This window comes from Schistocerca serialis, unplaced genomic scaffold, assembly GCF_023864345.2.
Source record: "Schistocerca serialis cubense isolate TAMUIC-IGC-003099 unplaced genomic scaffold, iqSchSeri2.2 HiC_scaffold_1420, whole genome shotgun sequence".
Lineage (NCBI taxonomy): Eukaryota > Metazoa > Arthropoda > Insecta > Orthoptera > Acrididae > Schistocerca > Schistocerca serialis.
In genome coordinates, this window is record NW_026047648.1 from 6,549,472 (window position 1) to 6,569,515 (window position 20,044).

A 20,044-nucleotide genomic window follows, 5' to 3' on the forward strand; every position below is an offset into this window, starting at 1 on the left:
ATTGTATGGAAGATTACGGTAAAAAGGAGAAGGTGAATACAAAGTGAAACTACTTGCAAAAACAGAAAGAGAAAGTAAGATGACAGAAAAGATTTCGAAATGCAACAGTGACAATAACAAACGTAATTGTTGGGTTCAAATTAATGATATGAATATAATAGAGGGAAACATTCCACGTCTGAGCTCTATTGTATTCATATCATTAATTTGAACCCAACAATTATGTTTATTATTGTCACTGTTGCATTTCGAAATCTTTTCTGTCATCTTACTTTCTCTTTCCGTTTTTGCAAGTAGTTTCACTGTGTATTCACCTTCTCCTTTTTACCGTAGTCTTCCATTCCATTTTATCCTGGCCAATGTCAAAATACCCAGACTAGTGAACAGTGGTCAAACTGATAAGTTCCATGGATCGATGGTTCAAATCTCACTTTGACGATTTTTTGTAATGCCAATGTCTTTTAAATGTAAAATTCATCAAATTGATGCTATTTAACACGCATCTGGTCATCATAATTTTGTGAAAAATATTATTGTTTCTAATTACAAATTGCATTCAAAATTCCAGTTCGGATCACAAATATAAATCCGTAGTTATCGATATTTGATAAAAGATTGTTAACGAAGGTTATTTAAATTAAAAAAACATAAGAAATAAAAGTTTTAGGACGAAGATGGAAATATTTTTTTTACTGTGTCGATTGTTTTATACCACAGATGTGGTCTCTAGCCAGAGTGATAGGCATTGTAGAAACAAGCAAAACGATGATTTCCACAGCATTGACCACACCATTCGAATGCTGCATTTTTACAGTTGCCGCCACCACTGCAATAGGAACATAAAAGGACTGGTCTGGAGCCAAGTTAACTGATTTTTCTTGAGAAAAAACAAGACACTGAAGGGGCCAGACGTAATGGAACCAATGCGCTAAACTTTGTCGGTGTCGAATGTTGGCAGGATACAGAACGGCACGTCATAAAAAAAGAGGAGAAAATACGGTGCCCGAGTGGCTTCTCGGATTCTGTTGTCGACTCGTTATCGACGTAGCAGATGACAGTTCCACTACTGAAATGTATTTCTCGGATTCGGATGAGGAAGGAGCTAAGAGATTACCAGATGACTGACTGTAATTAATACCTCGTGTGGCTTCAGTATTCAGCAGTACGATGAAATCCCTGCTGTTTGCTTTTGCATCACAGATAGCTTGCTCAGAAAAGTTACCCTGTATTTAAGTGAGTATTCTAATTGCAAGCAAGAGTGACGAAAATGCCTACGTCAGACGACAGCGAGAGCATTTTATGCTTTCCGTCCGGTCACCTAAGAAACGTGCGGTAGTGCTGGAGTTTTGACAAATATTATTGCATTCCCTTTAAAAATTAAATGAGAGTCGAAGCTATACGGTTTCTCTGCTCGTCTGTTTTCAAGTCTGAGCTGCAACTGCTCACATCACTGCAGGTTAGTTGGACCAGGTGCCTGCCCAGTGCCGTCCAAGATTAATGCGTCAGTAAAGCTGTTGACCCGCACTATCACTCAGTCTGTGTGCGTGTAACACAGCGTAAGACGTATCCGTATTGTTGTACTCGGCTGTAATCGAGACAGCTCAGCTTCCAGTCAGAGTGAAAAAAAATCCAGTGAGATTCCAGCACACTGAGAAGGATACGTTAAGGTTTGCTCGTACGATGAATACATTTCAGTATTCTGGTTGTGTATTCTGGCATTTATTTTACATGCACCCTCATTTTGAGCCACAAATTCCATTGGGGAGTATACATCAAGCAGACAATAGGGGCTAGTGCAGGGCAATGAAACAAGCAAATAATCCCAATAAACACTGCTCCAGAAACTGAGGTGACTGTGGTCGTGCCACAGTTAATGTCTGAGGCTACATTTAGTTTGAAACGACACGGTTCGTTCGATCACAATTCTGGACACAGGGTGGCCAAAACGAGCGTATCGGTCTTGGCTCGCTAATACCGTGGCCCTCCGGGTCGGTGTAACTGCATCTGATTCTTTTGTCTGGGGACGTTCGAAAGCTCCGGTACATTCGAGTCCTGTCGATAGTGTCGAAGCACTCTGGGGAAGCGTCGTGAACAGTTGTCAGTACATCGGGAGCACGCCCGGGGTTTCTGACGTTTACGGGCGTCCGTGAGAAGACGTGCCGATGCCCGCTTTCGCGGGAACGGTGGCCGCGTGGGATACTCGCTACTGTGTGCTCGTCAACTGCATATCTGCAGTTTCTGAATGCACCGGCACTGCTTCGTCATCCTCGTATTTTAAGTCTCTACAATTTCTCCTCCACTTACAGTGCCTCTCGCGTTCTTTATCCTGTAGTTTCTTCTCCGTATCTGTCTAGCAGCTCAGGTTACAGTGAGTATCTTTGCCTTAGGCCCCTTTCAGTGCTCATCTCTTTTACCTCCTTATTCCTTACTCTGTTACTTATTGTTTTATGTGCATCTCCTCTATTAACCTTACCTGTTTCCAGTCTATACCGACATCTTTAAAAATGATCAGCAGTATACTCCAGTTGACTCCGTCAAATGCCTTCTCCCAGTTCATATAACTTGTTCGTGTCTGCCATTCTTCCTCTACTTGTCCTCAGACAACCCATAGCGTATCTCGGTCCTCTGACCCTTCCTGAACCCAAACTGGTGTTCCCAGTATACCGCTGCCAACTAGTGCTGCACAATCTGAGGATGCCCCAAAAGACTGAAACACGTCATTGACATTTAATAATTCCACAACTGAGAATGTTTTTGTTCTGAAACATAACAGCCCGTCAGGACCGAATGGGAAAATTCTTCGTATAAATCTTCGCACTCGTTTTAGTCGCCATCTGTACGTTGACGATCACTGTCGCTACGACCTCCTCGCGGGCACCGTTCCGGTTGTCCTGTTCTACATTCTGCTCTCTCTCCTCCGCAGGTTTCCATCGTGGACAGAGACGAGCGGGAGGAGCAGAACCTGATCACGCGAAGGAACACGACGCAGCGGTCGCAGGCCGCGCTGCACAGCCTCAACGGTGAGTGGCCGCCGGGAGACTGGCGACTCGCGACGCCCGGCATTGGCTCTGTCTGTGCGGTGGGCTGCCGCAGAGAGGTGCCGCCGTGAGGGACAGACACTTCTCGTCGTTTCTGTCGAAATACCGGACGATTCGGGAGAACAGATTTCAGTTGCTTATTGTGGACAAACTGTGTAAAAGATAGGAACGCATTGTGCGGGTCATCGGATAGAGGAAGGTTCAGAGTTGTGTCACAGCTTCTCTTCTTCTTCTTCTTCTTCTTCTTCAGTAGTGCTACAGCCCTTGGTGAGCCTTGTCTTCTTCAACAATCTTCCTCCACACTTCTCGGTTATTTGCTGCTCTTTTCCACCCCCGGATTCTCATACTTCTGATATCCATTATTACCTCATCGGTCCATCTTCTTCTAGGTCTCCCTTTTCGCCTAACTGAATGGATCGTACCGTTCATAATTTTCTATGGAATTCTATCCTCTGCCATTCTCTCCAAGTGTCGTAGCTATCGTATTCGCTGTGATTTCACAAATTTCACTATGTCCCTGCCTCGTATTAACTTTTGTAATTCGGCATTGTAGCGTATTGTCCGGCCTTCTTCCTTCACTTATTGGCCCATAGATTTTGCGTAGCATTTTCTGCTCGATGCTTGTCAGTGCATTTTTATCGTGTTCTGTCAACGTCTGTACCTCTGAGCCGTATGTGATAACCGGGCAGACTAGGGAATTATATATTAGCAGTTTAGTTTTTCTTGTAACAAGGCTATTTTTGAAAAGCTGGGTATTTGCAAAGTAAGCCCTGTATTCCTTCCCTCACAGCCTTTCCAATACTGTTACATTTGTTATTAGGGCTCCCAAGTAGTTAAAAGAGGACATTCCACTGAAGCATTTACCATTGATGTTTAGGTTTTTAGGGGTTCTTCTGGCCTCAGATTGTGACATTACCATATATTTTGTTCTGTTTTCATTTACTATGAGGCCAATTCTTAAGGCTTCCATTTCCATTGCCCGGTATTTTTCTAGGAGTGTATTGGTATTTCTTCGTACTATAGCAGTGTCATCAGCGTATGCACATATCTGGCTAGTTTTCATGAATATGGTGCCCCTTTTGTTGGTTTTATTTACTACACTAGGCAGGGCTGTACTGAGTAGGACAGTGGAGAGACTATCTCCTTGTTTCACACCTTTATTAAAGTCAAAGCTTTCACTTGTTCTGCTAAGGACCTTTACTTTTGCTCCTCTCTGTCATTGTCATTCTGATTAGTCACAGCTTAACTGTTGCTCGTTTTTGGCAACACGGTGACTACACCGCAAGAGGACTCAGTTTGTGTGTCGGAGTTTGTGCGAAGTCGATCTGTCGTTAAAGTGTGACGTCCGTTGCACTGTCAGTGCGGCGAGAAGCCACCTGTGCACGAGCAGATTTGACTGACATACAGAGTTTTCAGAAGTCGGTTGCCTACACGGAGGGAAGAGCGTCGGTTGGTCACGCACGTCTGGCGAGTGTATCCGAGACGCTTTTACGCAGAACCCTCGGAAGTTGACGAGACGGGCGGGCCACGAACTTTGACTTCTCAAACGACAGTGTGGCACGCTCCGAAATGAAGCCTCCGTACGGAGCCTTACGAGCTGCAGTTACCGCAACAGTTGTCTGCCGGGTCACACGAGGTACGAACTTTGAGTTTCGGTTCTCTGGGACACGACAGTGGACACCTTTTCTGAACGACATAGCTTTTCAGACAAATCGATATTTCCTCTATCGAGTAAACTAAACTGCCGTAATGTAAGAGTTCGTGGGTTACAAAATCCTGGCACTCGTGTGTTTTGCGCTCTCTCTCTGTTCGATAAATGAAGCACAGTCAATTTGTGCGTGGAAATACTACTGTTTTGATGTTCTCCAGAAATGCGTGGTGCTCGTTTGAAGCTATAATATAGTGTCTGTGCGAAGAGCTTCGTCTACCTGGTGATGTCCACAATGTGTTTCTATCTTTTATAGTTTGTCTGTGATAAACAATCTGTTATTCCTTTTTGAATTGCCCTGTACTTTTGTATCAAGATATTTTTTGTAATACTGTATTTTGTATCTGACCTAGATGTAGTTCTCATTCTTTTCAGCATACACTGCCTGAAAAATAAAATTAACACTGAAAGTTGAAGAGGAAACGAGATGAAACTTCACAGGTTGTAAGTGTATCTGATGTTATTTCAGCAGATAAAAAATTGAGTCCAATTGACAAACAACTCGGCAGTACAAGCCCACTTATCAGTCGGTGACAAAAACTGCCTCCCGCTCGGACACGTGCACCGTTTTAACTGGAAAGGCCATCGCAAAGCTATCGTATCCTCCCCTGACGCGAGTTTCCCCAACTGCCGTAACCGGCCCTCGACGTAACGGATACTGCTACTGTGATCGAGTCTGTGTCTGATACGGTCTCACACGTTTTCCGTCGGGACAGATTTGGCAATATTTCTAGCCCCGGGAGTACACCGTTATCGAGAGGGCGGCCCGTAGAGACGTCTACCGCGTTCGTACGAGTGCCGTGCCGACACGAAACGGCACTGCGATACTGTCACGGCTGACGCGACACGTGAGGACGTAGGACGTACCGCTGTTTCACCGAGAGTTCTCTCGGTCGCTGCCGTACGCGGTTAGAAGTCGTATCCGACTGCTGCAAACACTGTGATGCTAGGAGTAACTCTGACGTGCCTCTCCAAAGTAATGGAAGAACGTGACCTCTCCCGGGTCGTTGCCGTGCTCACCGAATGGGATCGTTCGGGGCGGCGCAGAGTGCAGTGCCGCGCCATTCGCGAGCAGTCCGCACTTCCCGCTCACGGCACCACTCCGGACGTATCCGTCCGTGCCGCTGTGTAGACGTGCGGTACGGTAATTCCGTCGGTCGGCTGCTGCCAGTCTGCGACCGACAGTGCGGGACGATGGGGAATGCCGCAGGGAGTCCACTCTCATTCTCGGATGTCGGGAGGAAACGCGACGGGCTTACGGCGCACTCTACGCGTTGTACGTCGGTCCTCTCTTGTGACGTTCGGAGACGGTCGACTGGAATCTCTTCGACGATTTTACCGAGCCTGCAGTCTGACGTCGGACCACTGTCACGTCCGAATGCCTCACGAATCTAGGTATTGCACGTTTCGACCGGCTGGCAAAATGGAGTCTGACAGCGAGGCCTCTTTAATCTCCGCCAGGAGCCGATAACGCCGACTCACACAAGTACGCAGCACCTCCGTGTCCTTCACGGCGATCACTCGATGCCCGATGCCGTCTGTGCCACTCGTCTGCTTTGCCGGGCCCGACAGCGCCACTACACGAGGACGACACTAGTGGAGTGCGTCGGCTGTTCTACCGATCACAGAGAACTGCTACTCTGTAATCGTTTCTGTAACTGCAGATGGTGCGTTTGTGTACACAGTTAAACTGACATCTGACAGTGTCCTGTGGGTGCCGGACTTCTTCGTCAGCTAGCGTAAACAAAACTGAAAGGTTATTTACAGTGAGCTCTTATGTAAGTTCAGACACCCTGCTACATCCTTTTTAGTATTGACATGTGGTTATTTACAGTTTTTTAAATTTTCAGTTGACATTCACTTATATGCAGAAACTTTGTTACACAAACTGATAGTTCTGTTGGCTAGATGCATTATTTCTAAAGAAGTATCCACACCTATCTTGCAGTGTGTATGTCAAAAGTCCGGGAACACTTTTAAAACTTTATTGTAGCCGAATGAGGAACATTAAAAAGGAACAGTATACATAATTTGAAGGACCGAACTTGAAAGTTTTTTCAACAGCGTTCGTTTTACGTACGCTCCACACGGGAAGCACGTGCCGTCCTACAGACGTCGACAGGAGAGTCGAACTCTCACCGTCCCTGGGCCGAAATGTCTTCGGTGACCGTCGCTGTCGCTTGTGAATTTTCATCCTTTTCAGTTTCACAGCGTCGCCTGGAAGAGGAGGTACACAAACGAGATCCTTTACACTGCTCCGTAAAAAGAAATCACGAGTTGTGATATCTGTGGACCTAGGAGGCCACTTTAGCGCACACTGATTTGTTGCACCACCTGCAATTGGGTAGGACTGTTTTGATATGCCCTTACAGGTCTAACTGGAGGACAAAGTTCTTTGATTTTAATAGTGCCATTAACCGTATGAGGGAAAGACTCTTCAGTAACACTTCATTCTTTAAAGAAGGAAGCCCCATAAAGTTTCTTAAGAGACATGGCACAAAGAACATGGACTTTCACAAAGTCTCTGTCACGTTCGACAGTGTTGTGCAGGGTTTCTGTTCCCCAAATGCTGCAATTGTGTCTGTTTACTTTCGCATTTGTATGAAATCCTGCCATATTTTTTCACGTACAGTGCACGGCAAAACTTGAATCACTGGTCTTTGTCCTTAAGAAATACCTTTTGCGTAAACTGTATCCTGTACAGTTCCATGTTTAACTTTTTTCACTAAACGGCCATCGTCGACATACCGAACTCGTGTGGAGCTCTGCGTGGCAAAAGCGTCCCTCGCTCATTTAATTTCGTCTGCATTCACACGTAGCTGACCACTCCTCTTCTTGTCACACGAGCACCCGGATTCAAAAATCTTTGATGCCATTTTCCATTTGATCCATTTTCCAGTCAGTGCCGCTTTCCCATCCTCCACCCGACCGCATCACATTTCACCACTGTTCCAGAGTCGATCCCTGGCGCTTTGCGACAAATGCGAGCTGCCGTTTCCGACGACTTCGAGTTAACGTTGGCACCCACGTGTGGTGCCAGTTCCTGTGCCCTGCAGAATCTGTGTTCCTACGGATTGTCTACTGTATCAAAATACGGATGGAACGGTGTCCCAGCATCAAATGTTGCCGTCAGTGCCAAATGTAGACGTCTGCGTGCGGTGGTGGAATGTCGGACGCGGACGGAAACTGTCGCGATCCGCCGTACTAAAACTCGGCCGTGAGCTTCAAATGTTTTATTATTCCCAGTTACAGTGCTGCGTTCCTCTCCATCTGCGTCACACGGTCCCGCGTAGCCGAGTACGCCACTTCGCTTTCCACAGAACGGCTCGGCGCCGAACGGCTACCCGAGCGACCCGTGAAACGTACTACGGCGTGCCGGCCTCGTCAGGCTGTGGCGTTACAACGACATCGGGGCCACACCGGCAGCCGACTCGGCAGTATTCGTCCCCGTCGCCTCGGCACACCGTGCCAGGAGCGCAGGGCAGCCCTCTGCGCGCTTCTTCACCATCGCGGCGACGGTGAGTGCCCGTGGTCCGACAGCCTCGGGATGCCTCGGGCGTGTGTCGGGAGCCGACGGGACTGCCCGCAGTAGCGAGCTGTCGAGTGGCCCGCCTCTATCTGGCTACGGACCGCACGTCGGCCTCAGAGAGTCGAACCGGTGACCCGCTGTGAACGCTGGCGCCCCATCTGCTGCTGCGTGTAGCCGGTGGTGTAACACGCCCCACTGTCCGGGAGAGCTGCCACACTCGAATGAATCTCGTTAGAGAATTGGCGCCTATTTATACACGGCCGTGCGCCTCCGTTTCGCTAACGCGCCGCTTCGAGTCGCGTACTCGTAACACCTGGTTTGCGTCGGCAGTCCCCCTTCTGCGTGTAACTTGCGCCACGCGAACCGCTGCCTTTACTCTTTTCGGCGGATCAATGTCCCTGTGGCCTCCTTTCTAGTTCGCAACTGCCGGTAAGCGCAACTTACTGTCGGCAGGCCCACGACTGGCTGTTACTTGTGCACTCAGAAATATTGCACCGAATCAAAATTTTCCTTACCTTAAACTGTGGTGCCGTTACAACTGGTAGATGTGTCTAGCAGATCCCGTGTCGAATAGATCCGTGATTTGTTGCACTGTCAGTCTGGCATTAGATTTCTCCAGTCGCAGTCGTCGAGGGTGGCCGGACGGTCCTCAGTTTGTCTGTAGTGGACTGTGACACCGTCATTTGACCGCTCGCGTGAACCTCGGACACGGTCAGACGTGCGAGGCCGAATTCCTGCACCACTGCCAAAATCAGAATTGTCACCTGTCTGGCGCCGACCGCCGTACCCCGTCCGAACGGTGTCGGCTCTCGTCGGTGTCGCACCTCACACAAATCACTTGTCGACCGCGTCTCACAGTCTCCCGTTCGACCGCAGTTAGCCGGAGCGGGAGGCGTGTCGTGTGCTCACCGTACGTCTGCACCGTCGGCACTCCACTGTCCCGTGACGAGTCGGTGTGTGGACCGGTCGGTGAATCCCCAAATGCGTGCTAACTTCGACCACCTACTTTTTTTCACATTACTTCTTCTGCATTTTATAAATTGTAGTGTACTAATTAGTTTGTTAGCCTCTCATAGAAGCCACAATGTTCACTAACACAAATACCACTAAAATTGAAGAATGCTCACGGTCATCACATTTTAATCTGAAAATCGGTCAAAGTATACCCAGTTTACAGTGCAACCAAAAGTGCCACAAGAATTCCATTTCACCTATTTGTGCCTCGTTGAGGAAAGAGAGCTATATCCTGGCAGCTGTCGGAGCAGTAGTGGCTGTACGGTCTCGTAAGAGGGATCTCTCGGACGCTAGTGCCGCACTTGAGACGGTGCCTTCTGTCGTTGCAGATCTGCCCGAGGAGGACAACGTGGACCGGCTCATGTTCCACCCGAACTGCGGCACGCACGCCGCCGTCATCAACAACCACAGGACGGCGCACAGGCCGCAGTGAGTGACCCTCAAACTTCCACGTTAGTGAGCTCTTCTGCTGTACGCTCGTCGCCCAATTTATACATTTTCGTAAAGTATCTGACGACGTACCGAATTAACACTGTAGTTAACAAATAGCTTGTGACTTGGCCGAATGTGTGCGAGAAATTGTGGTCTGTGCTACAAAATGAGTAAATCGCGGAGCTTCCCCCAGATCAGCAGAAATCGTTATTGGAGTTCCTTAAGCCTCAGTCCTAGATCCACTCTGTCGTTTCTTGTTGTGTGTGGAAATGACCTTCCCAGAGGGAGCGCGCGCTCTCTCTCTCTCTCTCTCTCTCTCTCTCTCTCTCTCTCTCTCTCTCTCTCTCTGTGTGTGTGTGTGTGTGTGTGTGTGTGTGTGTGTGTGTGTGTCCACTGAACGCGCGCACATGGGGTGGGGGGGGGTGGGGGGGGCAGCTCACCAGTGTTCCATACGTGTGTCCTGAAATGAATTGTAGTCTGTCAGCCCACTACTGCACCACATCCAGAGCTTATTTCTTGTCCAGCCACAAATCGTCAGCACGGCATCTTTAGAGACAGTTTGGGCGGGCCGGATAGCGTTCCACGTCTCGCACCACGTGTTTGCACTTGTCGTCGTCCACGTTCCCGTGACCCCACCCGATCGTGTTTGTTTTCACCGGGGCCACCCCAGTTCTCGAGTGGTTCGGGGCCATCCGTGTTTTCCAGTTTGTTGCGGTACCGTCACACACTATCTGTGCCGGTGGACGACCAGGTTTGCAGTTCTTCGGTGGCTCACCGGGGAACCTTTTACGAAATAGTAGTCGTCCGGGCTCACTTTCGGTGCCGGAGAGAGGATTCGATCTTCGACGGTCCTTCTGAGCCTGTCCGTGAATTTGTAAGATGTTCTTCATAAATTTGGACTCTGAAGGCCCACAGCTGTGTTGAACTTGTGTACGGTTGCAGCTGTAGATAAGCACAGTACTTGTGCCACAGTTCTCGGGATAGTAGGTTTTCCTTGGTGTTTGCTGTCTGTGTGTTTCACAAAATTTATTTCTGGAGGCCTCCTTCAGACAGTGTCTATATGTAAGAGATCTGTCCAGTTTCACACTGGACAGGTTTGTTTATCTGTGTGCTCCAGTGTTGTATTACTGCGGGAAACATCGAGTTTTCGCTTCGAGATCGAAGGTGGAAGACGTGTACTCGACTCTTTGAAAGATTTGACTTAGAGGAGTTAGTTTGATAGTAGACTGACAAGTTTCTCAGTGCTTTCTGCAATGTCAGCTCTATAATCTCGAAAGTCCTCCCTGAGCTGCGACTGCTGGGTCATCTGCAGTTAGGGAATTCTCAGTACGATTAGGTGTCGACTGGTCATTAGTCTGCAGATTAAAAAGTGAGGGGGCCGGGACACTTCCCTGAGCTGATCTGTTTCTTTGCTTTCTGTGTGGGCTCTCCTTTCCATTGAGAATGACATGAAGTTGTCTATTTTGTGAGAGAGACTCAGTGATATTGGCAAAATACTGATCTCTGAAATTGTTAGCGTATGCGCAACTTAGGCCAATCGATGCTAGCTCTGCAATTTTTTTATTTTTGTACCCTTCTTCAGTGCGTTCTGTCGGGTATAGAATTTGACCTACCTTCTAGCAAATCAGTTACTGACCAGGTAAATTTGTGTTTCCTCATTAATTGTTTGTCAAGCAGAATTAGTGCTTTTTGAGGGTGGTGCAACATTATTATTATTATTATTATTATTATTATTATTATTATTATTATTATTATTATTATTCACGTATGGGCCCAGTAGGACCACGCGAGGTACAATCTGTCAATGTCACGTTTGACGGTTGGCCTTTCTTTGTGCCCAAATTTGTTTCATCATTTCAGAATGAAGTTTCTTTCTTTCGTCAGACCACATTGTTCCAGTCCTTTTTCTGATTTCCTTCTGACCGACTTTCCAGTCAAATATCTTTTGTCTGAATGTTTTCATATCTGCTTTTAAGGTCTGCCTGAGTTTTACCAGCTGCTTTAAGATCCTTCTTAATCGCAGCAATCTATTTCATTGGCTCAGTTTTAGCCTTACTTCTGTTTTCGTAGAATTCTACTATCTGCTTTGTCAACCCAGTGGGTGCCATTCTTTTAGTGTGCCCAAAAAATTTAAGTCTTTTCTTCAAATTAAAGTTTCTTATCCATAAAGACACTCAGGTTTGATTACAGTGCTGTATTGCGTAAGTTTACTGAATTTAAAAAGTGATTTTTTATTATAAATATTTTGTGTTAATCTGAATGCAGTTGCCATCATTTGACAGTGAACTTCTTTTGCAGCTTCTTCCAGACCGTTTTCTTATATGATTTCCCCAACTATTTAAACTGAGATACCCTTTTCATTTTTCCGTATTTCGTGTTCAAAAACTTTGGTGCTTGTTTATGGCATGTCATGTATTCCATTTTTTCGAATGATATTTGTAGTTCTACATTTCCCGAGACTTCTTTAATAATTTCAGTTTGTTTTTGAGCTGTGGTAACATCCCTAGTTAAAATTGCCAGATCATCTGCAAAGGTGAGTCAATCTACTCTAATATCACTTCTACCTAACTTGATTGATTGGTCTATAATTTGAATCAGTTTTTGCCCTCGCCATTCTGTAATTACCTTTTCCAAAACACAGTTAAATAGTAATGGAGAGAGTCCATTCTCTAACACCAGTCTTCATTTCAAATGGTTCAGAAATCTCTCCCAAGAGTTTAACTTTATATCTAGTATCAGTTAACATTTCCTTAATCAGTGTTAGAGTTTTATTATCTATCCCTTGTTCCTTTAAAATTTGGAAAAGAGATTCACGATCAACTGGGTCGTAAGCCTTTTCAAAATTCACAAATGTACAGACAATATTGTAACTAGAAATCCTTTGGTGTCCGAGCGTTAGTTTTAAACCAAGAATTTGTTCCGGACAGGTTCTGTTTCATCTAAAGCCTGCTTGATATTCACCAATTTTATGTTCTAGCTGTTCTTGGGCTCGATCAAGTAAACACTGCGAGTGAATTTTGTACGTGACTGGGAGAAGAGAGATTCCTCGGTAATTATTAATATCGGTTCTATCCCCCTCTTTTTGCAATGGATGAACTAGGGCAGTTTTCCAGTCCTCAGATATTTCTCAGTTTTCCAGATATGTCCTACTAGTTGAGTGATCTCTTTTTATAGTCTTCGGGCCAGCTGATTTTAGTAATTCTGCGATTATACTGTCTACTCCAGATGCTTTATTGTTTTTAAGTCTCTTAATTTGTTTAGTTATTTTGATTTCGTCAGGTGCTGTAGAGTTAGGGTTGGTGTTATTGGTTTGCTGTGGCTGGAGTTTATTCACTGGTTCTGGACAGTTCAATAGTTTTTCAAAACGCATTCATAAATTTCAACAAACAGAGAGCAACATAGAAAATTGTAAATAAAATTATTGTTGATGAGTGTTCTAGAAGTACACACTCCCCTTATGGTCTCTCTCTCTCTCTCTCTCTCTCTCTCTCTCTCCCTCTCCCTCTCCCTCTCCCTCTCATCTTGTGTGTGTGTGTGTGTGTGTGTGTGTGTGTGTGTGTGTGTGTATGGGTGAGAAAGTCCTACAACGTATGCTGTTCTGTTGTGTAAGATTTGTGGAATGAGCATGGAGTACTGTGCACATTGCCCTATCCTCCAATCAAGATGCCCCTCGACTGTAGTATGACAGTATGTAGTTTTTCATTTTAGATTAAGAGCGAGACTAACGTAATGTGTGTGTGTGTGTGTGTGTGTGTGTGTGTGTGTGTGTGTGTGTGTGTGTCCCATTTGTTCACATTTGTTTATCGGTAACAGCAGTGGTAAATAATTGTTTCTGCTATGGCCCCAGATTGAAATGTGTGAAAAGAGGAACCCTTATTTTCCACACGTAAGTCCCACGAAGCCATGTGAAACAGCCTTCGGGACGGAGGGGGAAGGGCAAAACTGTGAAGATCTTTTTGTTAATATAGTGTATATTAATTAGTATTTTAGTTGTAAATTTTCAAAATGATGTTGATTGTTATAGATGATGATTTTTTTTTTTTTACTTATATTTTGAATTACAGAGGTACATAACCGGTAGGTCTTAAATTGACACTGAATCAGACTGAAGGCTTTTGTAGCAACCTTTTATATATTCCTTCTTGTATCTCTTCTCCACCAGTGAGTCTTGTCGTAATCTATTCTGAGTCCCATTTAGGTAGTCCAGATCCCACACCCAAATGACAGGACACTCCACATGTATCATAAACGTTTTTCTGGTGTGAAAGTTTTTGAGGTTAATATCGTATTTCTATGGAAGACACGTTTTTCTTGGAAAATTCTGTTTCTTAATCTTCTTTTGATTCTTCCATCTGTACTGACCCAAGCTTCCTAATAATTGAGGTTTAATGTAATTGGATAGATAAAAAACATGTACTCACTAAGTGGTGGCAGAACACACACACACACACACACACACACACACACACACACACACACACACACACACACACACAGAGAGAGAGACAGAGAGAGAGAGAGAGAGAGAGAGAATATTTGTAGCCAGTGGCTTCTCCTCCTGGCAGAAGGGGCGAAGGAAAAGGACTGGAGAGGTGTATGGAAAGGGGTATAGAGTACGGAGGAAAAGTCACCCGTAACCCCAGTTCAGGGAGACTTACCGGATGGGACAACAAGGACAGACTGATTGTCAGTCTTCCCCTCTCGTCCTGTCTGGTAAGTTCCCCTGACCTGAGGGTTTTGGGTGACTTTTCTGAAGTCTACCCCTTTTCCTAAAACTCAGCAGTCCTTTTCCTTCACCCTTCTCCACTCCCTTCAACTCTTCTGCTGGAAAGAGGAACCACTGGCAGGTGTGTGCACGCACGTGCGTTCTCCTACTGTCGTGTGACAAGTAGATCTTTTTTTTTACCTATCCGATTACATTAATTGTCAAGAAATGATTATTTTCATAGTTATAATATTTGAATGTGTGTGAAGTAGTTGCAGTACAGGGTGTATACACCCCAGCACAACCGGGAAATCGTGTAAATTACATGACAAATATTAAAATTGAATGACGTAATGCTTAAACAACAAATTAGCTATTTTGTTTACCTATTGTATGTGAACTGCAAATGAAAAAAGGAGATCAGAAAAAAGAATTGGACAGTGTGCAAGTACGACTCATGTTCTGAGACTTCCGTACAGACTTAATTTTATATTTGGTGATACTGGTGGCGGCGGCGATTTGATGAGGCTCAGTGGCCTGGTGCAATTCCTTCCATTAGATGCCACTATATTGACTTCTTGTCCTTAACCTACACCAGTTGTACAACCTGGGAGCGAGTCCTACACTTCAACGTGCAATCCGAACCGCACGTCATTACTGGTGACTCTTCACACTGTCGAGATGTGAATGCTAGGTTAAACCGGAGGCCAAAATATTCACTCTCCAGCCGATATTCGATCCCGAGATATCTCGTTTTCCAGACACGCGCGTTACTGCTAGACCACCGGGCCTGATGTGTAAGTAGACAGTGTCGGTAGAACTCTTTAGGGCTGTCGACCGCATTGTCACTATATAAAACTACCTAGTGTTGCGGCCGCTTTTGCAAGTGGCCTTCCTCAGGGTTTTGTGCTGAGCTGCCTGGTGAATGAGAGAGACTGCAGATCTTATACAGTAGTGCAGGAAGCTGTTTACATAATTTGTTAGGGTACTCGAGGGTAGGATGACGGTGTAGTGTTTCCTTTCCTCGGGGTTCTGCCGTGAAAATATAAAATAGAAAATCTGATTGGGTTTTGAATTTTGATGGAATAAGTTACGGATAAGGCGGACTTCGTATTATTGATTGAGATCGTGCTGTAATTTGACCGTGCATGGCAGACCGGGTCGGCAACACTACATAAAGCAACTGTACGGAAATAGCATCAGAAACTAGTTGAAATTTACCTTGTAATCTTGTTAGAAACACAGTACTAATTACAATATAGTCTTCGTGGCTGTCCTAATTTCTCTTCTAGGATGACCCGTCATTCACTTTTCTCCGTCTGTTTGAAACTTCTTCAAGTTGTCACTGTCATGATCAATTTACAAATTCGGCGATAACCACCTCGATTCACTATTGAAACAACCCCGCTTTGTAATGTAATTTTAATTTCCACCCAAAAGCACATTCAACACATCGCCGAAAAACACACGTCTTTCGTATGAAGACGAGAGAGAGAGAGAGAGAGAGAGAGAGAGAGAGAGAGAGAGAGAGAGAGAGAGAGAGTAATCAATTAGTTGTTAAAAACAAACACCTACGCAAAAATAAAAAAAGATGAAAATTATTTATAAAAATCGGTTGCTGGCGCAGCGCTCTTCCGCATGCGCAATCGTAAATTATATCTTTGTATTGGCGGAGGCGCAGAAGTCAAAGTACCATTACAATGCCTCCTCTACTGACACGCTCCGCAAGCGAGCGTGGCAGTATAGAAAATTTACATACATACATATATATGAGGAAATAAGGAATTTATATATTACAAAAAAATATTTCTGAGCACAATGCTCTTTGCACATCAGTCTTTGTATACAGTCTTTTTGGTGTGTATCTTCTTTAGGAGTTGTAACATTAATGTCTTCGAATTGCGGTGTATTATTGTTGCTTAGCACAGCGTTTGAATTCAGTTCACATGATTCGTGTCTACAATGGAATTAATTCGAACAATAAATGTTTCTATTATATTGCTCCCATGTCTTTAAACATAGTATCGGCTTCTGAGTGCCACAAGCCTTCACCCGTCCTCTCTATTCGTGACGGTGGGTATAGGCTTGCGGCATCGTCAATGCCGACAGTGACAACGCTACTGGAGGGCAGCAAATGCAGGGTTACCCACAGGAGCACACGGGATTCCCCAGTGATCGTACGAACACAGAGCGCGGGCTCGCCTCGGCCTGCGCCTGGAAACGAGTAAACGGCGCTAGTCAATCACAGATACTGCCCGTTTCTTATTTGTCTGTTTCCACCGATGGTAAGAAATAATGCAAATAACAATTGGGCACATCTTTATCCACCACTGAGAAGGAATAATATAAAGGCCAATAAAGTAAGTCTACCACCCGTCCTCCTACCTCGAGTACCCTAACAAATTACACAAACAGTTTCCTCTGCTACTGTATAAGATCTGCAGTCTCTCTCATTCACCAGGCAGCTCAGCACAAAACCCTGAAGAAGGCCACTCACGACAGTGGCCGAAACGTCGGACAGTTTTATATACCGAAACTGTGGTTGACAGCCCGGAAGAATTTTATCGAGAGTGACGGAGGCCACGGAAGTTTGCACTGATGTGTAAGTAGATAGTTCGTCTGTAGGTCTCGACAAGCGAGTTTGGAATTATCAAAATATGTTTCGTATATGACCGCATCTCTCGATTGCATTGGCTCAGAAGCTTAAATTAGTTACACTATCGAGGGACTGTAGACTTCGTTACCAGATGTATTTTATTTCGACTAGATACCTCTTTCTCTTCCCATTCCTGAGGAGAAGGGGTGTTATCGGACGGGCAGACGCCACTTAAAAATAGTGGTATTGTAATTAGGAGTCGTGTAAGGACGAGTTTGATAATCCCACATTTTTCTGTTAGAATATCAAATTCTTTGTTCTTTCCCGAATCCAAAATGCCCCCCCCCCCCCCCCCCCAACCCCTCCCCTCCCGCTTGTGTTTTCCTCAGATTCTGTACCTTATCGATCGAAACGGAACTGTTGTGGTCTGTTCGACTGTTAAGATCCCCTTTTCTCAGAAACTGGTAGCTATCTCAAATTGAAATTAGTACAGCATCCTGAGGATTACAATCCCTTGGCAGTGTAAAAAATTTGACCTTCTCAGGCAGTGCAGCGAAAAGACACAGTCATTTGTCACACGTTTCGGTAATTGTAAACATGCTCTTCCGAACTGGTAGGACCCGAACCGTGAAATTTGTGAAAAACGAGGATGTACAGCGTGACTGAGGGGAAAAAATCAAAGAATTGTTAATTTGTAATTCTATTACATCAAAAAATAAAGTTTTTGTGAAAGCAAATACAAAATTACAGAGAGAACTTAAATTCGAAACGTGCAATTAAAAAACTGTCTTCAAAGTGTCAGAGTCCCAGAACCGTTATCCTGCCAGTTGTTGTTGTTGTGGTCTTCAGTCCTGAGACTGGTTTGATGCAGCTCTCCATGCTACTCTATCCTGTGCAAGCTTTTTCATCTCCCAGTACCTATTGCAACCTACATCCTTCTGAATCTGCTTAGTGTATTCATCTCTTGGTCTCCCTCTACGATTTTTACCCTCCACGCTGCCCTCCAATACTAAATTGGTGATCCCTTGATGCCTCAGAACATGTCCTACCAACCGATCCCTTCTTCTGGTCAAGTTGTGCCACAAACTTCTCTTCTCCCCAATCCTATTCAATACTTCCTCATTAGTTATGTGATCTACCCATCTAATCTTCAGCATTCTTCTGTAGCACCACATTTCGAAAGCTTCTATTCTCTTCTTGTCCAAACTATTTATCGTCCATGTTTCACTTCCATACATGGCTACACTCCATACAAATACTTTCAGAAATGACTTCCTGACACTTAAATCAATACTGGATGTTAACAAATTTCTCTTCTTCAGAAACGCTTTCCTTGCCATTGCCAGCCTACATTTTATATCCTCTCTACTTCGACCATCATCAGTTATTTTGCTCCCCAAATAGCAAAACTCCTTTACTACTTTAAGTGCCTCATTTCCTAATCTAATTCCCTCAGCATCACCCGACTTAATTAGACTACATTCCATTATCCTTGTTTTGCTTATGTTGATGTTCATCTTATATCCTCCTTTCAAGACACTGTCCATTCCATTCAACTGCTCTTCCAAGTCCTTTGCTGTCTCTGACAGAATTACAATGTCATCGGCGAACCTCAAAGTTTTTATTTCTTCTCCATGAATTTTAATACCTACCCCGAATTTTTCTTTTGTTTCCTTTACTGCTTGCTCAATATACAGATTGAACAACATCGGGGAGAGGCTACAACCCTGTCTTACTCCCTTCCCAACCACTGCTTCCCTTTCATGTCCCTCGACTCTTATAACTGCCATCTGGTTTCTGTACAAATTGTAAATAGCCTTTCGCTCCCTGTATTTTACCCCTGCCACCTTCAGAATTTGAAAGAGAGTATTCCAGTCAACATTGTCAAAAGCTTTCTCTAAGTCTACAAATGCTAGAAACGTAGGTTTGCCTTTCCTTAATCTTTCTTCTAAGATAAGTCGTAAGGTCAGTATTGCCTCACGTGTTCCAGTGTTTCTACGGAATCCAAACTGATCTTCCCCGAGGTTGGCTTCTACTAGTTTTTCCATTCGTCTGTAAAGAATTCGTGTTAGTATTTTGCAGCTGTGGCTTATTAAACTGATTGTTCGGTAATTTTCACATCTGTCAACACCTGCTTTCTTTGGGATTGGAATTATTATATTCTTCTTGAAGTCTGAGGGTATTTCGCCTGTTTCATACATCTTGCTCACCAGATGGTAGAGTTTTGTCAGGACTGGCTCTCCCACGGCCGTCAGTAGTTCCAATGGAATATTGTCTACTCCGGGGGCCTTGTTTCGACTCGGGTCTTTCAGTGCTCTGTCAAACTCTTCACGCAGTATCGTATCTCCCATTTCATCTTCATCTACATCCTCTTCAATTTCCATAATATTGTCCTCAAGTACATCGCCCTTGTATAGACCCTCTATATACTCCTTCCACCTTTCTGCTTTCCCTTCTTTGCTTAGAACTGGGTTTCCATCTGAGCTCTTGATATTCATACAAGTCGTTCTCTTATCTCCAAAGGTCTCTTTAATTTTCCTGTAGGCGGTATCTATCTTACCCCCAGTGAGATAGGCCTCTACATCCTTACATTTGTCCTCTAGCCATCCCTGTTTAGCCATTTTGCACTTCCTGTCGATCTCATTTTTGAGACGTTTGTATTCCATTTTGCCTGTTTCACTTACCGCATTTTTATATTTTCTCCTTTCATCAATTAAATTCAATATTTCTTCTGTTACCCAAGGATTTCTACTAGCCCTCGTCTTTTTACCTACTTGATCCTCTGCTGCCTTCACTACTTCATCCCTCAAAGCTACCCATTCTTCTTCTACTGTATTTATTTCCCCTATTCCTGTCAATTGCTCCCTTATGCTCTCCCTGAATCTCTGTACAACCTCTGGTTCTTTCAGTTTATCCAGGTCCCATCTCCTTAAATTCCCACCTTTTTGCAGTTTCTTCAGTTTTAATCTACAGGTCATAACCAATAGATTGTGGTCAGAGTCCACATCTGCCCCTGGAAATG

At 44.8% G+C, this 20,044-nt stretch overlaps 1 protein-coding gene across 1 annotated transcript in view; it reads left to right on the top strand.

The window, feature by feature from the left end:
• The window catches only part of LOC126443040 (neuralized-like protein 4), a 279,279-nt gene that overhangs the window by 71,179 nt on the left and 188,056 nt on the right, over positions 1-20,044 (top strand). The window contains 2 exon segments of the mRNA XM_050090885.1: positions 2,924-3,020; positions 9,619-9,718. Coding sequence (XP_049946842.1) covers positions 2,924-3,020; positions 9,619-9,718 — 197 coding nt within the window.